At 48.5% G+C, this 21,430-nt stretch overlaps 1 protein-coding gene across 6 annotated transcripts in view; it reads left to right on the top strand.

The window, feature by feature from the left end:
* LOC111157781 (formin like 3) overlaps positions 1-21,430 on the top strand; it is a 53,256-nt gene that overhangs the window by 11,405 nt on the left and 20,421 nt on the right. For all 6 annotated transcript variants that reach the window (XM_022519409.1, XM_022519413.1, XM_022519411.1 and 3 more), the window contains exon 2: positions 19,808-19,891. In XM_022519409.1, coding sequence (XP_022375117.1) covers positions 19,808-19,891 — 84 coding nt within the window. The remainder of the gene's footprint in view (positions 1-19,807; positions 19,892-21,430) is intronic.

The raw sequence follows: 21,430 nt of genomic DNA, 5'->3' as shown, positions 1-21,430 counted from the left end.
ACTTTTAATGCTAATCATCTAGGTGAAATTTGAGAGATTGATGTCTGTGGGTGTCTTTAATGGTACATTAATACACTATTAATAATGGGGCAATTTGGTACAGGCATTGTAGAAGGCATTTTATAGTGTACAGCAATTTCAAATGTCCATATCCTCTGACCAGGCCATCTTCTAAGAAACTGTCCTACAGAACTGTTAATACACGTGCATGGGGTGCATATAAAGGATCCTCAGGGCTGCATTGTTCAACAGTAAAATACTGGGAACAACCTGATAGTCTATTTTGTGCCCAAATATCAATTTCTCTCCATTCACCTACTCAAGGCAAATGCTGGGAGTTATCCTTAATTTTTTCCTTCTCACTTTACCATGCCCTATTAGCAAGCCCTGCCAATTCCATCTCCAAAAATATATCTCAGATCTACCCATTCTCTCTATCTCTACTACCATGGCTTTAGTCCAAGCAATACCAGTTCTTGCTTCTATTATATCCAACCAACTGGCTTCCTCTATTTCCCCTTTCTCCATCTCCCCATTCATTCTCCACAAAACAAATTCAGAATAGAAATCACATAGCATTTAAAACCGCTTAAAACCTGTACTTTTTATTTTTTTCACCAGCCTAAAACCTTTAATGGCTTCCTTTGGTACATACAGGAGAAAAACAAAAAAAAGAGCAAACTCTTGGCCTTGGCCCTTAAGATTATACATTATTTGGTCCTGCTGACCTCTTCAACCTCACTCACCCTCCTGTTTACCAAGCTCTACATTAGCCTTTTTTCATTTCAGTACAATTTCCTTTCTGTCTCAGGGCCTTTGCACAAGCCGTTTCCTCTTCTGGAATGCCTTTTTCCTGGATCTTCAAGTGGCTTGACCCAGGTTAGACCTCGGGTCTCAGTTAAAAAAAAAAAAATCCCACCTCTCAGGCCTCCCTCACTTATTATTCTCTATCTTAGCATGCTGCTTATTTCTTTTGTATTATTTTTCATTTTAAAATTATTTGTTGATTACTTGCTTATTATCCATCTCCTGAGACTGTTGACTCCAGGAGGGTGGAGACTTTATGTATGCTTATCACTGTTCAGCCAAATAACTGGCACTAGGTAGGCACTCAATATTAATGGCTGTGGCTGATGGGAATCTCCAGGACGTGTGTGTGTACATATAATCATCTAAAAAGCAATTAAAAAAAGAAGCCTATGTATAATGCTTTTTAAGCCACATATGTTTATATGTAAACATATAGGAAAAAGGCCTGGAAGAATCCACAACAAACTGTTATTTGTGGTGACCCTTGGTGGGGCAATGGATAAAGTTGGGGGCTGAAGAGTGACTCATTTTCTATTCTGTAAGCTTTTGCATTGATTGAATTTTTTCTAACAATATATACTCATGTATTTATTCCTCTTCTGAGGGAAAAGGAGGGAAAAAATAAGAGAGAAGGAGTGCACGTTTTGGCAAGAAAAAAAAAAGTTCCTCTTATTCTCTGCACTGAGCCAAGAGAGGAGAGCAAGAGGGAGAAAGGACACCAGTGGGGTTAGCAACTGGCCACAGCCCATTCCCTGCCCTGTGCTGAGCTGGCCCTAGTTTTTGGAGTAGAAAGAATCCTAGGAGATGCTCTTCTACCCTGAGGCTGCATTTTAAATTCTTTAATGTAGGCATGATCTTGGTCCCCCAGACACAGGTTGTATATTTTTAGCCTCTTTTATTTCTAGGCCGGTGAAAGCCACACTCCAGCCTCAGCAGAGCTGTAGCGGGTGAAGTGAGCAAAGAGAATAAATGTGAGCTCTGGGCTTCACTGCTGTTAAGTTTCTCAAAGTCAAGTCCGTTTAGCAGCCCTGATCCCCATGGAAGCCACGTTCTCTAGATTCTTATCTCCCAGGAATACAGATAGCTAATCATTTTCACAGCCAACATTTCCAGTGCTAACGCTATGCCAGGCACCCTGCAAAGCTCTTCACATATTATCTCATTTAATCGTCACAACTTTATCAAAGTAGTTTTATTATCTGCATTTTGTAGATGAGGAAACCGAGGTCCAGGAAGGTTAAGTAGCTCACTTAGGATCACACAGTTAGTAAGCAGTGAAGTCAGGCTGTGAATCCAAGCCATCTGACTCCAAGCCCACATTGTGAGCTAGGGTTTCCTTCCCTCCTTGGGGTCACCCGCCTTGCTGCTTTGGAGGGGATTGTGTAGGCTACGGCAGAATAGACGGGAGGTTCCAGAACAACTCTTCCTTTGCCAAGAGGTGTGGTAGGAAGATTTGCACTTTGGAGTCAGCCAGATTTTCCCCACTAGGACATGGGCTATTCAAGTGTTTTGGTTTTGATTTTCGGTTTTTGGAGGGGTTTTTTTTGTTTTGTTTTTTACTTATTATGTGCCAGCAATACCACTGGGTATACAATGGTGAAAAAACAAATAATCACCTCCGCCTTTTTGTAGTTTACAGGGAAAGACAGATATTAAGCAAATAAATACTTCATTGCAAATTACGATATGTCCTTGGGAGGCAAAGAACAAGTTGTTAGGAGAGAGCATAAGAAAGCCTCCCTCTAAATGAAGGCCAGAAATAGCCTTGGAAGTTTATGAGAGGTTTTCTGCTTTCATTTCATTTTTCTTCCTTTCTTGATTTATTAAGGAAATAGGTCTTAGGGGCCTGCTGTAAACACACCACTTTGCTGAATACTTGGGAGAATACCAAGAAATAGAAGGCAGTGCTCACTATCTAAGTTGGAGAGACAAAGCTATATACTTAGAACTGTACTTTGAACAGCCAGAGAATTAAAACAAGTGTGTGTCTTCAGACCATCTACGAGACTCCTTGTGTACCTCAGATATATTATCCATAACCTGGGGATGCTCTTTGTCTCGCCCCATCCCATGCATGTGGGAAGACCAAATGAGATCCTGAAGTGACGGGGTGTCACGCAGCTACAAGCACAGAAGGACTGGAGAGTTAGGGAAGGATCATGTGGCAGAGGACTGCTGATCAGGCAGTGCTCTAAGGAGGACATGGACTTTCCATCGGGTGTTAACGGTGACAGCTGTGGTTGAGGAGGCTGTTGCGGGCCAGAGCATAGGGGAGGGAACTAAAGAGAAGAACGAGCCAGCCATGTAGGGGGCAGCCAGGAGCCCTGCTGCTGGGACAGAGGAGCCCAGGTGCAGACAAGGGAGTGAGCGTGGATCAGGACAGATGGGCAGTTCACAGAGAGTTTTTGTTTGATTGTTACAAAAGGCTGGGGAGGCCTTCTTGCCCGGTTTCCAACAGGGAATAGAGATTAGTTGATAAGTGGTTCATGGCCATTCATGGGTTTGCTCTTTAAATTGAACGATGGTAATATAGGAGAAATAGATGCCAACTCAGTCCTTAAAGGTTACAAAATCAGAATAATTTGATGTAAGCAAAACTGGGTAGATGATCCGGACGTTACCCTGAACTGCAGGAATCCAAAAATTTAGGAGACTCTGCTTCTAGTTACCAGGTTCTGGGCTAATTCTTTCCTTTGCCAAGACTGTCTTGCCTTCCTTTAGGGTGAAATATTGTCTTGCACTAAATAATTTGTGTTATTAGCAATGCCTTGTTCATGGTAGGGTCTTAATAAATGTCACTCGTATGTCACATAGTAATAGTGTCCAATGTTTGTGAGCCCCTTTCTACCTGCTAGTGTTGTTTTGCATGCTACCGGCATAGAGGGCAGAAGGATGACACCGCACCCTCTTTCAGTGAGTCATCCAGGCCAGACCCCCGGGAGTCACACTAGGCTACTGCTCCTCCCACCTTCTCTCAATAGTACTACCACCGCCATAATTGGTCCTCATCACTTGCCTGGGGTATCCTTTCGTGGTCTCTCTACTCTGGTTCTGCAGACCCACCTGCCCTGATCTATCACGTAGCCATATGCAAAGACCTCAGGGAAGGGTTTTCTAGGAAGAGAGAACAACCCGTGCAAAGCTGTAGAGTGGGAAGGAGCTTTGCACAGTTCAGGACCCAAGGGAATGCCAGATTGGTTGACAAGGACGCTGGAGAGAGTTGAGCGGGGCCCAGATCATGGGAGACCGTATCAGCTTTGGTAAGGAGTTTGGATGTGATTGTCGGGGGAATGACTTGATCTGCTTTATAGTATGAAAAGTTCACTATGGTCTGTGGCCATACCACCCTGAACATTCGCGATCTCATCTGATCTCAGAAGCTAAGCAGCGTCAGGCCTGGTTAGTACTTGTATGGGAGAAGAGTTCACTATGGCTGCTGTGTGGGACCCCTGGAATCCTGCTCCCCTCTGGGCAGCACAGTGGCCTAAGCGAGGCCAGACTCCTCACTCAACTTAGCACAGCAGAGTGGTCATGCCCTCTGCCTTTTCAGGTTTGACTGGTGCTCAGTCCTCACTCTTCTACCCACCCTCAGGCCAGAAAGGGCAGTGCCTCTGCTGGCCCCAGTGTTTGGCGTGCCTAACAGTGGCCCGAGCCTATAATTTGGCGGGTTGGCTGGTTACAAAAATAAAAAGTACGACCTATAACTAAAGCTGAGTGGATTCAGTAAAGAGGGAGCTTTTAATTTGCAGAGGTCCTGGGCTGTATTTAAGTGGAGGAGAAATGTGTCTCCTCCCCACACACTGTTCCATTTTCTCCCTTTAGTACCTGCTCTGGGAAGGGTTGGGGTTCATAGGCCTGGGTGTGAGCTGTGCGGGACTTTAGGGAGCTCTTTGGGAGGCATATTAGGGTCCAACAACAGGTTTGTAGGGCTTCCTCTGAAGTCTGTATTATTCAGTCTTGTTATTTACGTAGCCCACTGGGATAGAAGTAGAGTTTTTAAATACTTGTCTTTCCAGGGCTCCTCAAGCCTGATGCTCTCAAGATCTCCTGGAGTCACTCTGTGCTCTTGGCTGGTGGAGGAATAAGAAGTCTGGCCTGGGAAACTACAAGGAGTTCAGGGATTCCTTTTGCGTGTTCAAGAGCTTTGGGACTCCGTGAATCTGGATTTAAATTCTGGCTCTGCCATTTATTATCTCTGTGACCTTGGGCCAGTGCCTTCATTTCCCTGAGCCTTAGTTTCTTTATCTGTATAATCAGGATAATAATACTTGGCTTCTAAGGATTTTATAGGATGTAAAAAAATCCAGGGCTGTGTCTGGCATAGTGGGCACTTAGTAAATTTTAAGTAGAAATGTTCTAAGACCACTAACCTTTTCACGTCAGGTATCTAGTATCAAGGATCCCAAAAAGAATAGTCAAGACATATGAATTGCCATTGATGAGTAGGGACTGGTTTTGTGCCAACTGGTGGCACAAGTTGTCAGATCACTGAACTAAATACCGCACTGTTGTCCCCTTGTTTTCCCAGTCGACCTACCCACAGGCCTTAGGGCCCTTAGGAACTGGTGTAACCCTTGGCCCACCGTTTAGCACATTTCATTTCTTGTATAGCCGTGGACAGATTGGATGTTAAAGATTTTATTTTAATTGACAGAGAGAGAGAGCCGCAGAGGGAGAGGAAGAAGCAGACTCCCTGCTAAGCAGGGAGCCAGATGCAGGGCTCAGTCCCAGGACTCTGGGATCATAACTTGAGCCAAAGGCAGACTCTTAACCAACAGAGCCACCTAGGCACCCCAGAAGGATTGGATGTTAAGAGGCTTCTGGACTGGGGCATTTACCAAGGCCAGAAGAGCTAGCACAAGCCTGCCCAGGTCCAGACGTGTGCTCCTGGACAGTAGTGAATCCTGGGGTGTAGGGGCCACTCTTATGTGGGTTCATTTGCAGATTGGAGATCACATACTCCCCTACCCTTGATGCCAGCCTTAGGGTGAGGCCCAGACAATGTCCTAGAATGGATGGATGGATAAGAGCTAACTGGGGAAGAGTGTCTTTTTTGAACCTTATGTGTCCAGGATATGCCTGAGCCCCTTACTTTGGACAGGCTTCTTGTTTGTGGTTGTGGTTATTTTGTTTTTACTCACTGCTCAGCGGAATCAGCATCACACAAGCGCTCATTATCCTCAGGCCCTTGGCAGCCAGGACACTTGGTGAATCCCTTGTAAAGTGCTCACGTCTGCAGATTATTTTCCAGTGCATCTGGCATGAGTTCCAGAATGATGGTCCAATAGCAGTTCTTGCTTCTCCCTTTGGGTCGGCTAATTACTACTGGCATCGTGGGTGACTAAGGAATTAAGAATCTGTGCTTTTATGGGGTAGCTGGTCCTGGTGGGCTCCCAGAGCACTTATTTGTCATTTCTCCAGAATATCCTTGTTAGATGTTTAGAGCATAACCTCAGGAGGTGAGGGATAGCCAGCTAGACAGTGCATGGTGCCATTTGGCTTCTCAGTTGATTCTTTCCAAGAATCGTAAAGAAATCCTCTCCTACCTGTTGCTGCAGAGGCCCAGGGAAATGTCGCGGTGGTGTCATAACAGTATGAAAACACCACCAGTTGCTTCTGATCGTTCTGGAGGCAAGAGGGCAGACAGTTACTCCCTTCTTACTCTATGGTAGGGCAGGTGACAGTCACATCAGTACTCTGGAGGGCCTGAGGCTGTGAGCTGAGAATGCTTAAGGTGTTGTTGTCTTCCCTGGCTGGAGAGGTGAGAGAAGGACCCAGCGCCAGCCTTCAAAGACTTGCTGACTGCAGCCTCGCCTTCATTCACTCCCTAAGCACTTACCGAGCACTTAGAATTATGTTAAGTGCCAGAAAAGTAAAGATGACTAAGACAGTGTCTGCCCCCAGGAGTGCAGTCTAAAGAGGGAGACAAACACACTAAACATGTAATTGCAATCTACAGTTTGGGAAGTGCAGCAGGATCGATAATGCAGGAGCATCTGGGGGCACGGAGGAGAGGTGGGGCTCGGGGACTCCTGCCTGTGGGAGGAAATCAAGGCTGGCTAAAGGGATAATTAGGAGTTGGAGAGACGTGTCGGAGAGAAAAGCATTCTGGGTAGAGGGGACAGCTTGAGTAGAGGCAGCAAGGTGAGGCAGAGCAGATAGATATGTCAAGAATCCTCGTGCAGTGGCTCAGTGTTGTTGGAGTGTGAGGTATCAGGCTGAGTGGTGGCGGGAGGGGAGGGTGCGGCGAGAGTGGTCAAGGAGGCCTGGATGGTGTGGTGATGACAGTGGGAACCTGAACAAGGGCTGGAGTGCGTGATGGAGACCGTGCAACAGAGTCGCCAGGTGGTTATGAAAAGAAATGTGGGGGACTTGACAACTGATTAGATTTGACCTTGGGAAGATGGACATGAGGAATATGGGGGGAATGCGGGATGCCCCCCCCACCCCAGTTTTCTAGCTTGCTGGGATGAGTTAAATGGAGGTTGAGAATGCAGGAGAGAAAATAACATAGAAGGAAACCCGATGAGGCCAGTTTGAAGCACGTGAGGTCACAGAGATTGTGGAAGTCCAAGGGGAATGTCTAATGGGCAGTTGAATATTTAAAAATTTTATTTATTTAGTTGACACAGAGAGAGAGATCACAAGTAGGCATAGAGGCAGGTGGGGTGACGCAGGGGGAGCAGGTTCCCTACCGAGCAGAGATTCCCAATGGCGGGGCTCGATCCCAGGACCCTGAGACCATGACCTGAGCCGAAGCAGAGGCTTAGCCCACTGAGCCACCAAGGTGCCCCTGCAGTTGGGTATTTAAAGCTGAAACTCAAAGGAGAAGTCTGGGATCGAAGGAAATACTTGACAATCATCAGTGTCTATTGGTCAAATAAAACTGGGGGCTGAAGCATTCTCTTGCCTTTTTTTCTGTCCCCATAGACAGCATAGCCCTTCAGGTGACTGGGAGGTCAGGCACAATCCCAAGGAGAGGACAGACTTGCTAGAGGAGTGGTTGGTTGAGGGGGCCAAAAATAGAGATTTGCGGTAGAAATCAGACCTCAGGTTTGCAGGCTGCAGATTTAACTTGAGGAAGTCAGGAGACAATGGGGAAATAAGGGATTTGCAATGAGGTCGAACACTAAAGACAGCTTAGCAAAATCTCTAAAAGGTTAGAGAAATTGTCCCAGATCACTCAGCAGGGCGCCTTCGTCAATGACTCATTTGTGTCTCCTCAAATTCTGGTCCTAGCTTTCCTGTGAATCTCCTGAGTGGTTGTTGGTATCTCGGTCTGATCTTTCAAAGGGGATGTGTGTGTAATTGCTCTAACCTAGAGAGTTAAGAAACATATAAATAAATATATTTAACCTATATTGTTCCACTCTGTCAATATACTCTCACCTTGATGTATTTTAAAGGCCTATGACACCTCAAGTCAGCTGTGACTCACCCCAGGTGCTGTTTATAGAATCCTTCTCACATGCCAGGTGCCATGCAAAATCCTTTTCATTCATTCATTCCTTCACTTAATTCTTATAAGGGTAGATACCGTAATCTGCATTTTTAGATGAAGAAACTTCGGTTCAAAGAAATTCAGTAATGGGCGCCTGGGTAGCTCAGTGAGTTAAGCCTCTGCCTTCAGCTCAGGTCATGGTCTCAGGGTCCTGGGATCGAGCCCCGCATTGGGCTCTCTGCTCAGCAGGGAGCCTGCTCCTCTCTCTCTCTCTGCCTGCCTCTCTGCCTACTTGTGATCTCTGTCTGTGAAATAAATAAATAAAATCTTAAAAAAAAAAAATTTCAGTAACTTTCCCACTATCTCATAAAAAGTACCAGGATTCAAATCTAGGTCATCGTGATTGCAAAGTCCTTACTGTTACCCATAGTACTCTGAATGTTTAAGATGCCACTTATACGAGGGCATTGTCACCATGTGGTGTTCAAGAAGGCAGTTCCCTTGTCTCTTTGCTCTGCAGGGTCTCCTTCTTACTCTGAGATGGAAGCCGTGAACTTGAGGTGCCTGGCACACCTTGTTTAGCTGGTTTTGCCCCAGTTGTGCTGGGCAAGGAACCACTGTTTAATGATCAACCAAAGCCAGTCTGATGAATCCAGGTGGACCTTCCCAAGTTAGAAATGGAGATTTTATTTATTTATTTATTTTGGTAAAGAGATGGCAGGACATGGTAGAAAGAGCCACATTCTGGCAAAAGTTATGTTGGAGGCCATTTATCTGGATTTGAATCTGGGTTCTGCCACGTTCTGTGTGATCTCGAACCAGTTTGTTTCAGATTCTACATCCTCTCACCAATTAAACAGGCGTAACAGTTCCCTGCAGAGGTTGTTGAAGGCAGTAAGGGAGATTATGTGAGTAAAAGTGCCTGGTGTGTAAGAGATGCTCAGGAATGTTCTCCTCCACATCTGTGGCCCTGAGTGGAAATGGTTCTGAGGGGGCCAGACATTGAAAAACACAGAGAAGAATCAAGATCTCTTTGGGTCATGGGGTGGTAACTCTCGGAAGGCTAACCCCAGAGAGAAGCTGTTGTTGCTGTTTTTCTAGGGGGGGACGGTCAAACGAGACATAAAAAATCTGGGACACTCAAAGATGGAATTGGGGTGTGGGCACCCATGACACTTGTGTCAAGCTCTGGCCGTCCTTAAAGGCATGAGGGGGACCGTGTTGGGAAAACCGCTCATGGGGAAGAGCAGAATGGGGTCATTATGGTTCCTCCCCCAAGAGGACAGGAACACGGCAGCCCTGAGAACAGACCCACATTTGAGAGCAATTGAGAAAGCAAGGCGACAGAAGACTTGGAGTGCTCTCCCCGGCTCATATCACTTGCGACGGATGTGTGCCCATGCTGGGCCTCAGTTTATCCTTCCATAAAGCAGGAGTCGTGCCTGTCCCACATATCATCTGGAGGTAGGAAGGGATTCATTAAGTTTTATGGTTTGATAATAAGCTCCTGGTTTTATAATGAGACTCCTGGAAAGCCAGAGCTGGGTCCCTCGCCCGTGTACTGGGTGAGATGGCGTGCTGCCCCCCAGCTGGCCTTTGCTGTCCACATGGCTGGCCCGCGGTGTCTATGGAGCTTCCTCTGGGAACCAGACACTCTTGTCTAGGAAAATGTGTTCAAGGCAAAGTGTGTGCCCTCATGGAGCTTACAGCGTAGTTTGGGAAATAGCATAAAATATGAAAGGTGAATAACAATATGAGACAGAAGTGATTTTTCCATGACATCTTGTAATTAAAGGATCTAGCACAGCGCCTGGCCCAGAGCAGGTGTTTATAAATTGCAATTTCCTCTTTCTTTGTAAATATATAGGAGTGACCACAAAGCAAAACGTGTCTTCCCGTTGGCACAGTGTGTGATAACATAGCGTTGTTGAAGGTGTGATTGAATACGATTGCCAATAGGAGGTGAAGGGCAGTAAACCTCGTGCAAGTTCAGAGGAAGGAGCAAGTTCAGAGGAAGGAGCGGAAGGAGCAGCGTGTGAACTCTGGGTGGTTTGGCGGGGGGTGGTCCGTGAGGAAGATTGATTGTATTGATCCTAAGGGTGCATGCAATTTGAAAAGGCACAGAAAAGGCCTAATGTAATTCATTGCCTCATTGTGTTGGGTTACAAGCTCAGGCTTTGAAGTCAGACCTGGGTTCAAATCCCGGCTCCACCCCATATTTGCTCTGTGAATATGGGCATGTTCCACAGCCTTCCCAAGCCTTTGCTAACTCACCTCTAAAATGGGAGTAATGATAGTCCCAGCTTCATAGGCTTGTTGTGAGAATTCAATGAGATAATTCATGGATAGCTCTTATCACGGTTCTGTGAATAAATGGTAGCTTTTGTCATTATTACTATTTTCATTTTAATAGTGGCATCATTATTCTCTTCATGGCCACCTGCTTACCTTAGCTCCTAAGCCCCTTTGTCTTCAGACTGTTCCCCGCCTACTGTAATTTCCTCCTATACACTGTCATTTCATCTCTGCAAATCACTTAGGGCTTTCTGGACTTTTTAGGATGTTTTGCACTTCCATGTCATAGAGGTGCTATCTCCTTGCCTAGAATATCACCATCTTCCCCTCCTTCATTGCCTTTGCCTGACTCCCCTCTGCCTGATGTTTAAGATTAAATCCTCCAGGGCGCCTGGGTGGCTCAGTCGTTAAGCGGCTGCCTTCGGCTCAGGTCATGATCCCAGGGTCCTGGGATCGAGGCCCACATCTGGCTCCTTGCTCAAGGGGAAGCCTGCTTTTCCCTCTCCCACTCCCCCTGCTTGTGTTCCCTCTCTCTCTGTCTCTGTCAAATAAATAAATAAAATCTTGAAAAAAAAAAAAAAAAGATTAAGTCCTCCAGGGTCTCTTCCAGGAAGCCTTCCTTCATTCCTCTGTCCAATTAGATGTTGCCTCCCCAGGTCCCCACAGGACCATGCGTGCCCTCTCTCCCAGCAGTGCTACCTACACTCACCCCTGCTTTGCTCATCTACCTTGCTCTCTGGATACAAACTTCCTGAATGGAGGGATCCCACCCTATTTATTTTAATATTCCCAGCTCTTACCTTAGTGCTTGGTGTATGGTTGTTTTCCAGCTATGTGCCAAATAAAAAAACCCAAACAAAAACACATCGCTAGCACTCTGTGTAACATTTACTACCTAGGTTCTGATTTAAATGCTTTACATATACTAAATAAATACTTTACATATATTAACAGATTTTATCATCAGAGCAACCATATGAAGGAGATAGTATTTCTACTTCCATTTTATAGATGAGGCAACTGAGGCTCATAGAGGTTAAATGATTCTCTCAAGGCCACATAACTAGTAAGTGGTAAAGTCAGGATTCATGCCAGGGCGGTATGGCCCATCAGTTACTGCTTTAACCACACTCAGAGGTTATGATAGGATATTTATTGGATGTCCAAGAAAAGGCAAGAAGACATTAACCATAAATCACAGCTCTCCGAATACATTTTTGAAGGCTTAGTACATGTGTTGTACTTAGACACTGTTGGGGGTGGGGGTGGGAATCTTACCACTTATGAAAGATTTGCTGGAAAAGGTAGGATCTCACCTATTTTGAATTGAAGACGAGGCATTGCTGACATTTGGGAATGATCTCTCTGGGGTGTCATGGAGCAGAACACTTAAAAATAGGAGGAAGAGGAATATATGGATGGGGAAGTTCAACTTGCCCAATATTTATAGAGCACTACAGTGGTAAATAATCTGGTGGTAATCCCAGGGCTGGAGAGCCTAGGGTCTAGCAGGCTCTAAAATGAGGCCGATTAAAAAGAAGGGCAGGAGAGTGGCTCAGATTTATGGCATGAACTGAAGGACAGAGTTGAAATTCTGAATGAGGAGTGGGAGCTTGCTGAGGGAGATGCAGCAAATAAAGAAAGTGATTTGGGCTACATTAAATTAGATGATAGGAGAGAGAGCCCAGAAATAGAAAGGACAATAGTGAGAAATTGGGTAATCCCCTCCAAGAATAACCAGGGGCGAAAAAAGAACTTGGTGGTAGGAGGAGAAGTAGTAGCAGGATCAATCAGTTACTCATTAAGCACCTGCACATGATTCAAAAAGGGATAAGGCATGACCCCTACCCTCAAGGAATTCATGTTCTCATTGTGAATAGAGGAAACACACACATGAATGACACTACAGGGAAGACATTTAATTTGGACTGAGGTCCATGATATCAGTGACCAAGTATTTTCTTTCTTGTTGCTTCATCTATCTGGACTTCATTTCCAAGGTCACTTCATGGTCCAGAATAGCTATTGAAGTTCCAGCCATTACCTCTGCATTTCAGAGCTCCTTCCCCAGCTGGAAGCAGAAAGGGGAAAAGAAGGGTATGCTCCTTCCCCTTAATGACACCTGTCAGAAATTGTATACACTACTTCTGTTTCTGTCCTATATGGTCACATAGCCATACCTAAATTCAAGAGAAGATGAGAAATACATTAATTCTGGGCTGCCAAGTAGTCAACTGAACATCGGAGGTTCATTACTCAGGAAGATGAGGACAAGAGGGTGGGGGATAACAAGGTCTCTGCCATTTCATTCTTCATGTATGATTAGGCTTTGGAGTTCACAAGAGGGGCTGATGATTTTAGGTTGGGTGGTCACAGAGCTGATGGATTTTGAGTCAGTAATAGGTAGGGATTCAGAAGATTGGGGAAACATCAGTTACAAGCAGCTCCTATGGCAAGCGTGGCCGTTCCAGGAGAAAGTCCGGAAGAGGACAAGGCTGGTCAGAGGACAAGGGGCCAGCCTGCGGGAGAATCTTATCTCTGAAGCTCTTTCTTATTTTAAGATGCTAAGAACAGCAGGCCAAGGAGTTGAGACTTTTTTTGTGTAAATGATTAAGGAGTCAAGAGAAGAGTTCTGTCAGAACTGAGAAGAGAGGTGATTTCTCTTAGGTGCTGAGAAGTTGAGAAATTTCATCATGTGCAGGTTGGTGGGAAAGAGAGCTGGAAGCAGGAAACAGGGATGCTAGCTGGAGGATTATCCTAGAAGGTCAGGAGTAAACAGTAAGGGCCTATCTGATGGTGACAGTGGGAATGGAAGGGAAGGTATGGATGCGAGGCCCTAGGAGGGGCACGTATTGGGTCTCAGTGAGTAACAGGCGGTGGTCTGGGGAGAGAGGAAAATGCTCGTGGGATGTTGTGTCCTCTGAGAGGCAGCGCTGCCTCTCAGGGCTCCCCAGGCAGGAGGGGAGAATATCATGAGGAGAAGGGGGAACCCCCTGGTTGGCCACAGAGAGAATGGGAGGCTCTGCCCCAAGCCTCCTCATCTTTGGAAACCCGGCTGCCCCCAGCAGAATAGTTTCCATTTTGCGTAACTGGGGAGTGTGTGGGTCTGGCTAACCGCGAGGAGGGGCTGAGGAGCCAGCAGACAGATCAGGTTGCCGAGGCAGTGGCTGTTCAGCAAGGGCCTGGGGGCTCGGTTGGGAAGAGCTAACATGAGTTCCTCTCTGTGAGCTTGTGTGCATCCTGATGGAGGAGGCCAGAAGGGATGGCCTCACCTGGCGGCTGGGGGCCAGGTTACCTACAGAGGTTATCTGATATCAGGTGTGAGGCCTCCGGTGTGATAGAGGTAGACCTGGGGGTTTTGCTGGCATCGGGGAGATGGCCAACTTCCTTTGCCTTCTCAGGATCCACTGGAAGGGTCCTCCAGGGTGAAGAAGAGGCCTCGGGAATACGGTCGTATTTGGGAAAAAGCTACCTCTTTGATGCTGGCCTTCTAGGGCCTCTCCTTCCTCGGACTTCCCTGGTGTGAGTTGCAGAGTTCAGCCTGAGACATCTGGTGAATCCATCTCTTTTTCCTCCAGGCTGCTCAGGGACTTGGCCCATAAGTGCTCAGCAAGTCATTTCTGGTTATAGAGTCATCAGTGACCACAGAAGCATGTTCTCCAGACAGGGCTCTGAGTCTGTGCAAGCTGGCTTTCCCCTGGCAGCTTGTCCCCAGAGTGACAGCTCCAAGTCAACAAAAACAGGAGGCTAGGCCTAACACCACTGTGGACACTCAAGTCAAGGAGCACCCACTCTTCTGATGTCTTCTGTCATGCGGTACCCCAGCACCTTTCCCATAAGTGTAACAGGGCAGCTCAGGCCTCGAGGAAGCTGTGTGTGGCTAGAGTTGGGTCCTGTGTAGGGGCTTGCAGCCAGAAGGTGATGAGGAACAGAGGGAGCCCTGCTGCTGAGGCTGTGGGGTGCGGCAGCACCAGGGCTGGAGGCCTGGAGCCCACCCCTTACCATCCTTGAACTGTCTGATGTGCAGGGGCCCGAGGGAAGTGTTCGCCCCCACTCCATCTGGATGGGGAGCGCTGCCGCTCCCTCCAGCCAAGTGTCCTAAACCCGGTTTCGGTTGCCTTTCTGCCACAGGATATGGTTCTTCTCCCGGAACCTTTCACAGCTGGCTCCAGTTCATTCCAGGCTGTCTCAAGCGATCATCTCCGAGCCTAAGGTCTGGAAAGACAGACGGGAGGGAGGGAGGTCAGGATAGCCGTCCTGAGCCTCATTTTCTGGCTGGCAGGGAGACCTGGCCCCCTCTCGCTCCGCTTCCTCCCCAGCCCGACTCCTGCCAGTCGCGGGACTGGGGAAAAGAGGGGGCGTGTTTGGAGGGCCTGCTCTGCTTCCCGGATCCGGACATAATGAATGTCAGCTATTGGATCTGTGATCAATCTCTCTGGTTTTTTGGGTTTCTTTTAGACAGGATTACAGTTTGGCGGGGGGTGGGTGCGGGGGGGGGGCGGGAGGAGGAGCTGCGCGGAAAGGAGATAAACAGTGACGCCTAGGCGGCCTGGGCGTAGGCAGTGGGCGGGGCCAGCGTCTGCTGTCTGGGCGGGCTGGGCGGAGGGTTCCCGCCCTGCACCCTCGCCAGCTGGCTTGTGTTAAAGCGCTGGCTGAAAATAACTCTCATTGTCTGGAAGCTGCTACTGCAGCAGGGCTGGCAGTGGCCGCCGAGGGGGGCGAGGCGGCAGGAGTTGGTACCTCCCACCTCCTTGAGCTCTTGCCCTTTGGGAGCAGTGCCCAGCTGGCCACAGCTGTGCCTCCTGCCCACCAGTAGAGATACGTGGAGGGCAGGGCGGGCTGGGCCACTCCTAGTACTCTGTCCTTTTGGCAGCTGGGGACGGACCTTTGTGCCTGGTGTTGCTTGCTTTGCTGTTGGCTTGGGCAGGACTGTTGGTTTGTGAGGGAACGCAGGGCAGGATCGCAGGGCGGGGACACAGAGCTCCAGCGCCACTTACAGCCGTCTCCTGGGCTCCCCAACCTTGTGCCTCCTCACCACATTCTGCTTCTGCCCATCTGTACAATGGGCTGATCTGTGGGTGCCCAAGAGGACTTGTTGGCAGCTGTGGCCAGGGGCTTAGCAGCAGGTGGTGCCCAGGATGGCGTCTCATTTAGTCTCTGGGGAAGTTCTAGATTCAGCTTTCCAGGCTCACCAACCCCACAGGCTGAGTATGGGGACTGGGCCTACCACACGTGGGAGACATGTCAGCCATAAGGGACCTGGTGGGAAGATGGTTTTGAGGGGGAAAATATGAAGAAAACCAACTCACATTCTGGATTTGCTCGGAATAAACAGTCCCCGCCTGCCTTCCCTAAAGCCTCCAGAATCCCCTTCACGGGAAAATTTCACACATCCCTCTCCCTGCCTCTCAGCAGAGCCGTGCCATTTCTGTTCCTAAGACTCATCGTGATTGACTGGGACCAACAGAAACAGTTGGGAGTTTTTGGTGGTTCCTACTTCTGTTGGTTGGGTTTTCCCCAGGCCGGGCCAGAGGAGGCTGACAGTCAGGGGTGAGTTCCAGAGCAGGGACCCACACCTTCTAAGGAAACTCCAACCCCACCGGCATTTCCCTTACCCTGCAATGGGAAGGAAACGAGGAGGGGCTAACAGGCTACAAGTACAGAGCAGGAAAGGGAAGGGAACCTCTGTGACCAGAGCTACCTTCCTCCTCCTTGACTTCACGGGGGCTGACAGGGCTTGGGTGGGGAGTAAGGAAGCCTTGCTCCCACAGAACCCAGGAGGGGGTTAGGCACTGAGCAGGGCTCTGTGCCTGACCTCAAACTGGCAGTAAACCAGAACAGCCCTGCTGGAGAAGCGTCAGATCCTCCCCTTTCTGCTGCTTCCCGTTATAGGTTTTTATTATTAGATTTCTGGCTGGTTGTTCTGATGTAGGAATCAGTCTCAGAGTTGCTTTCAGTGTAAGTTCATCTTCTCCTTCACCCCCCATCTCTCCGGGGTCTCTTTTCTCGAGGATGTTGGTATTTAACTACCTCCTAGTCTTAGGGTTGGTGAGAGGTGTGGGGGTTGGGGGTAGGGGCAATGGGTGGCTGTGTCCTGAGTGATTGAGAAGCAGCGCTGAAGGAGGGACAGAGGCAGAGACTGAGACAACCCAGAAGCAGGGAAGCAAGAACATTACCCGAGATTTTCAGGAGGAAGGGGAAGAAGACAGTGGAACACCCATGGTGTTCCAGACACATCCAGATATAAAATATTTATCATTTAATCCTCATAAACCCCTGTGAAATAGTGAGATTATCTCCATTTTATGGATGAGCTCTGAAGAGCGCACAGTTGATCTTGCGCCCTCTGACTCCGATGTTCAGTGCCTCTGCTTCAAGTCAGTCGCGCCGCCCCCTTCTGGTCAGCAAGGGTCTCAGTGAGCAATTAGCAAGGACTGAGCCTGGCTCCTCCCTTACGAGAGCTCACCATCTCTGTGGAACCACTGAACAAAAGTGTCAAGTAAACGCACCTTTGATGGAGACAGGAATGTGTCACGTTTGTCTCCGTGACACTGGCTGTCCCCAGAACTCAGGATGTCAGAGCCCTGCTGGGCTCATGCCTGTATCGGGTAGCTGCAGAAGCCCCAGGGCCCTTGTCTGTCACGGAGAGAAGCCCGCGACAGGTGGGTACTGACTCTGTATGCTAGTGCTGGTGACGGCGTGGGGGTGGGGGAATTCCCCTCCCCACTTCCTTCCCCGTCGCACTTGGGCCCCAAAGAAACAGAGAAGCCAGCATCACTGCCCAGAAAGTGCCACCGAAAGCTCGAGCCTGGAGCTTGTGGGCCTGTGGTCAGAGCTGATTCATACTTCTGCCACCCCTGTCCCTACTCCTGGAGGGGTGGGCATCTCTCCAGGGCATCTAAAGGTTGAACCCTGGTATGCCTTTTCCACTTTTCCATGCTCTTGGGCTAGGGCTCCCAAAGGGGGTGACTTTGTTCCATCTTCAAAGCCCCTGGGGCACCAGACGTTTTCTCCCCAGTTCGCCTTGTGGGGTAGTGTCAGGCTGTAGCAGCTGACAGCTGGTGGCTGAGGAAGTTGGTGTAGACCGGATGTGATGTCTGCCTCCCCAGCGGCAGGCTTCCCCCTTCTCTGCCAGTCGCTTTCTTCCAGGGGGGACAACTATTTCTATTTCCATGGCACAGACTTGGGAGAAATAGGCAGAAGACAACGAAGGGCTTGAGATGTGCACAGAGCCAGATCCAGGCCCGAGGTCTGTGTCTTCTCTGCTCTCACTTGGGCTTAGCCAGCAGCAGCCTGGCTACGGTTAGGAGAGAGACCTTGGTCTGGGCTCACCTTTGACTTTGGGGTCCCTGTTTTGTTGTGGCTTCCCGCCCCTGTCCTCTTCTCCACACAGACAGGCTGAGAATGGCCCTTAGCCAAGTAGTTTCAGAGAGAACATTCGGGATTGTATTTGCCCAACCAGCCGTCCCTACTGCATCAGGAGTGGGGGGGGTTTGATTAGTCCCTCTTTCCTGCAGGAGTGCAGGCAGACTCGCAGGGCAGCAGAAACTGTGAAGAGGGATGTGATGTGGGATCCTCTTCCCCTTCTTGTCTTCTCTCCCTTGCCCCGTTTTGGCTTATACCTAAAAACTGAGCAAAAATCCCAACTATTCTCCTTTTTTGAGCTTTAGTGACTGGGTTTCTGGCCCAGAGCTGGGCCCATTACTCAGAACGAGGATGCCTTAACCTTATATTTACCGTTTACTTCCTCGCCACTAGAGGCCTATCAGAGTATTAGACATCATCAGGGGTTGGAGACCATATGAATAGACACCGACCTTGGGGGGCTAGATGAGTGTCTAGCTAGTTAATAGGATGTGTGTAGACAAATGCATAATATGTCTAACAGAAATAAATGATATTTAAGGTTTGTCTCTCAGATTCTTAGAAAATGCAAGGCCCACTCCTAGCATGTTTCCACTTCTGGAATAACACAGGGCTTGTGTGTCTCCTCGGAATCCTGGGAGCACACAATTCATGTCCCCAGGGATGAGAATGTCAAGGAGTGGGCAGATAGATGTAAACATTGGCCATGCTTGGGTGCCGGAGAGTTAGAGCTGAACTTGGAGCAGTGAGTAGTGGGGAGAGAGTGAGAGAGGAGGGGAAGGCCTTCCAGGTGGTCTGCCACGGGCTCGGGGGAGAGGCTGGATTTGTGGGAAGTCACGTGGGTTATCAGACAGCTATCATACTTCAGGTAGGAAATCATATTTGATTTGGGAGTATGGGCACTAGGGGCAGGTGCAGTGATCTGCCTTTAGAGGCAAAGGCTGTGACCTGCAGCGAAGGCAGCCCCACTGGCTAGAAGAGAAGCTTGGCTGGGTGGGGATCAAGGAGGGGAAGGTACGGCTGCTGGCCTGCATAGCACTAGCCCATGGGTGCCTTGGGTTTCCCTCACTCATGCCCGCTTTTATTCCTTTATTCATTCAGCAAACAGTAGTGAGCAAAATAAGATGACTCTTGGTCTGCCCTTCTGTATTCCAGGTTAGAGTGTCTTTCAGGAAGGGATTGGGACACTTGCCTGTGTCTTCATTAATTGGGAAGTGTGTCATAAGTAACTTGCTACTAAAAAATTAAAGAACTGAAATTTTGTAAATTATTTCCTTAAAAAAATGAGCTGTTATCTTTATGTCAGTATCCTTCTCATGTACTTGCATCCTGATATGGGGCAAAGGGGTAGACTCGTGGCATCCATATAAGCTATGGCTGGCTTGGCGTCCACCCATGGTCGTGTATGATACAGGAAGGCCAGGCATCCCTCCAGCTGTGGGGGAGAAGCAGATTGAAAGTTGCTGTTCTAAACAGGTAGCTTTCAAACTTTTTTGCCCTGTCCCAAGTTAAGAAACACATTTTATGACATGACTGGTGTGTGTGCCTATGTATATGTATATACTTAAAATAGAAAAGAAAAAAAGCTTCGTGAAACATTGTATTTCCTACTTGGAGGGATTTCTCATATCTTCTAGCCTCTTCGGTTTTAATGTTTGTTTTCATTCAAAATAAAGTTAATCTCAACTCACTAAATTGGAAAACATTGCTCAACCAAACTGAACTAAATATGAAGTGGGGAGGCAGGACCATCACTCCTCTCCGAGCCCTCCTTATCAGCCACAGAGTGTTAGGGTGAAGCCGAGGGCCCAGGAGGGGAAAGGCCTGCATGCTCTCCCTTTCTCTCCTCTGGGTGCAGGGAGTTTTCAACCCTGTTGACTCAGGTTCTCTCCTCAGAGCTCCATGAACCTGCCTCCCGACAAGGCCCGGCTCCTGCGGCAGTATGACAATGAGAAGAAGTGGGATCTGATCTGTGACCAGGTACGGGGTTTGGGGTGAGGCCCAGGAGTAGGGGCTGTGTCTTGGGCTGGACAAGGTAGCAGGGCCAAAGGCACTGACCGCAGCCCTGGGGTCCCTTGAGAAACCCTGGCCTGGGCTTGGCCTCAGTCCGTGCTCACGTCTTGTACCAAGAGGGCTCTCTTCACAGACACAGGGCTGGCAGGCTAAGCTCCCCTCTGACTCCTGCAAAGAGCTGTCTTGGTTTCCTCCTGATGGGCAGCAGCCTGAAGGAAGTTTGTGTAGGTCCTGCTGGCTGTCTGCAGAGGAGTTGGGTGTCTTTCCCAACATAGCCTGTTTCTGCCTTTCCCCAGGGTGAGGGCCCTCCTTGGCAGGGTAGACCAAAGGACCTTCTCTCTCTCTCTCTCTCTGCCCGAGCCCTGGCACCTCAGGTTTTTCTCATTATTGACAGGCATCTGCGAATGAGCAGACTGAGTCCTCTGTTGTCTTCTGTTCCCAAATCTCAAAATATGAGGATTGGAAGCTCTCCCTACATGAACAGTGTTTTGAGCTGGAAGAGACTACAGAGGTTATTACTTAGCTCAGAACTGAGACCCAGGACCCATGGCCTGGCTCTTTACCCTGCATGCATTTGAATTTCACAAGTCACGAGTTTCTGAACTCCAACAGGCCTGTCTGCGTAGCTAGGAGAGTCCGCTTTTACTTCCTTACCTCTCGGGAGGCATGGAAGCTTCACCTGACATGCTCACAGATTTATGATTTCTTTTCAAGCCCCAAACAGAACCAGAATAGCTAACATTTATTAAGTACTTACGGGGGACCAAGGATTTATATATACTGAAATATCTCATTTAATCCTCACAAAACCCCCCCGAGGAAAGTGATGTTACATTTTATGGATGAAGAACTTGCGGCTCAGTTCCATGCCTGACACCGGCACCAGGGCAAAGCAGCCAACCCCGTCTGTGCTAGCTGTTATGTTCCCACTGCCACCCAAATCAGGCTGCTTGACCTGAGGTGGAATTATTCTTCAGAGCTCCTAGTCCCGTTCCCCACCTCTCCAGGGAAGGCCCGTTTCCTCGTGTTCTGCATTAAGCAGAGCTGGCAAGCTTGGTGACCCTTGCTTGGGATTGGACAACAGTCGCCTGTTGGCACTGAGTTTCTTTAATTGATGATCTCCCAGTCTTTTCCAGGTCACATAATTTTGACTCTTTCTCACATCTTACTTTTTGCTTTCATTTTGTGTTTAGGTTCTATTTGCTAACATGAGATCATTCTCCCTGAGCCCTGCGTAGCTCCCCCCACCCCTCAACTCTGCAGGTATCTCAGTGGTGAAGGCCCTAATAGGACCAGAACGCTGAAGAGTTTTCCCCGAGTTTTCTCTTGGGTCTGATGCGGGGGTTGGACCAAAATGGGGAAGGCAGAGTCCCATGATCCCGTGCCCTTCGTGGAAGGGGATCGAGGGATGACCTTGCAAAAAGCAGGTTCAGCATTTGAGGTTGCCTCGATGGTTGGGGCCTGGGGCCTGAGGTCTGGGCAAGGAACAGAACGTGTGTTCCAGCC

This window comes from Enhydra lutris, unplaced genomic scaffold, assembly GCF_002288905.1.
Source record: "Enhydra lutris kenyoni isolate GAN:26980312 unplaced genomic scaffold, ASM228890v2 scaffoldscaffold56, whole genome shotgun sequence".
Taxonomy (NCBI): domain Eukaryota; kingdom Metazoa; phylum Chordata; class Mammalia; order Carnivora; family Mustelidae; genus Enhydra; species Enhydra lutris.
The sequence above is the reverse complement of the archived record's forward strand: the minus strand, read 5'-3'. Positions and strand labels throughout refer to the sequence as shown.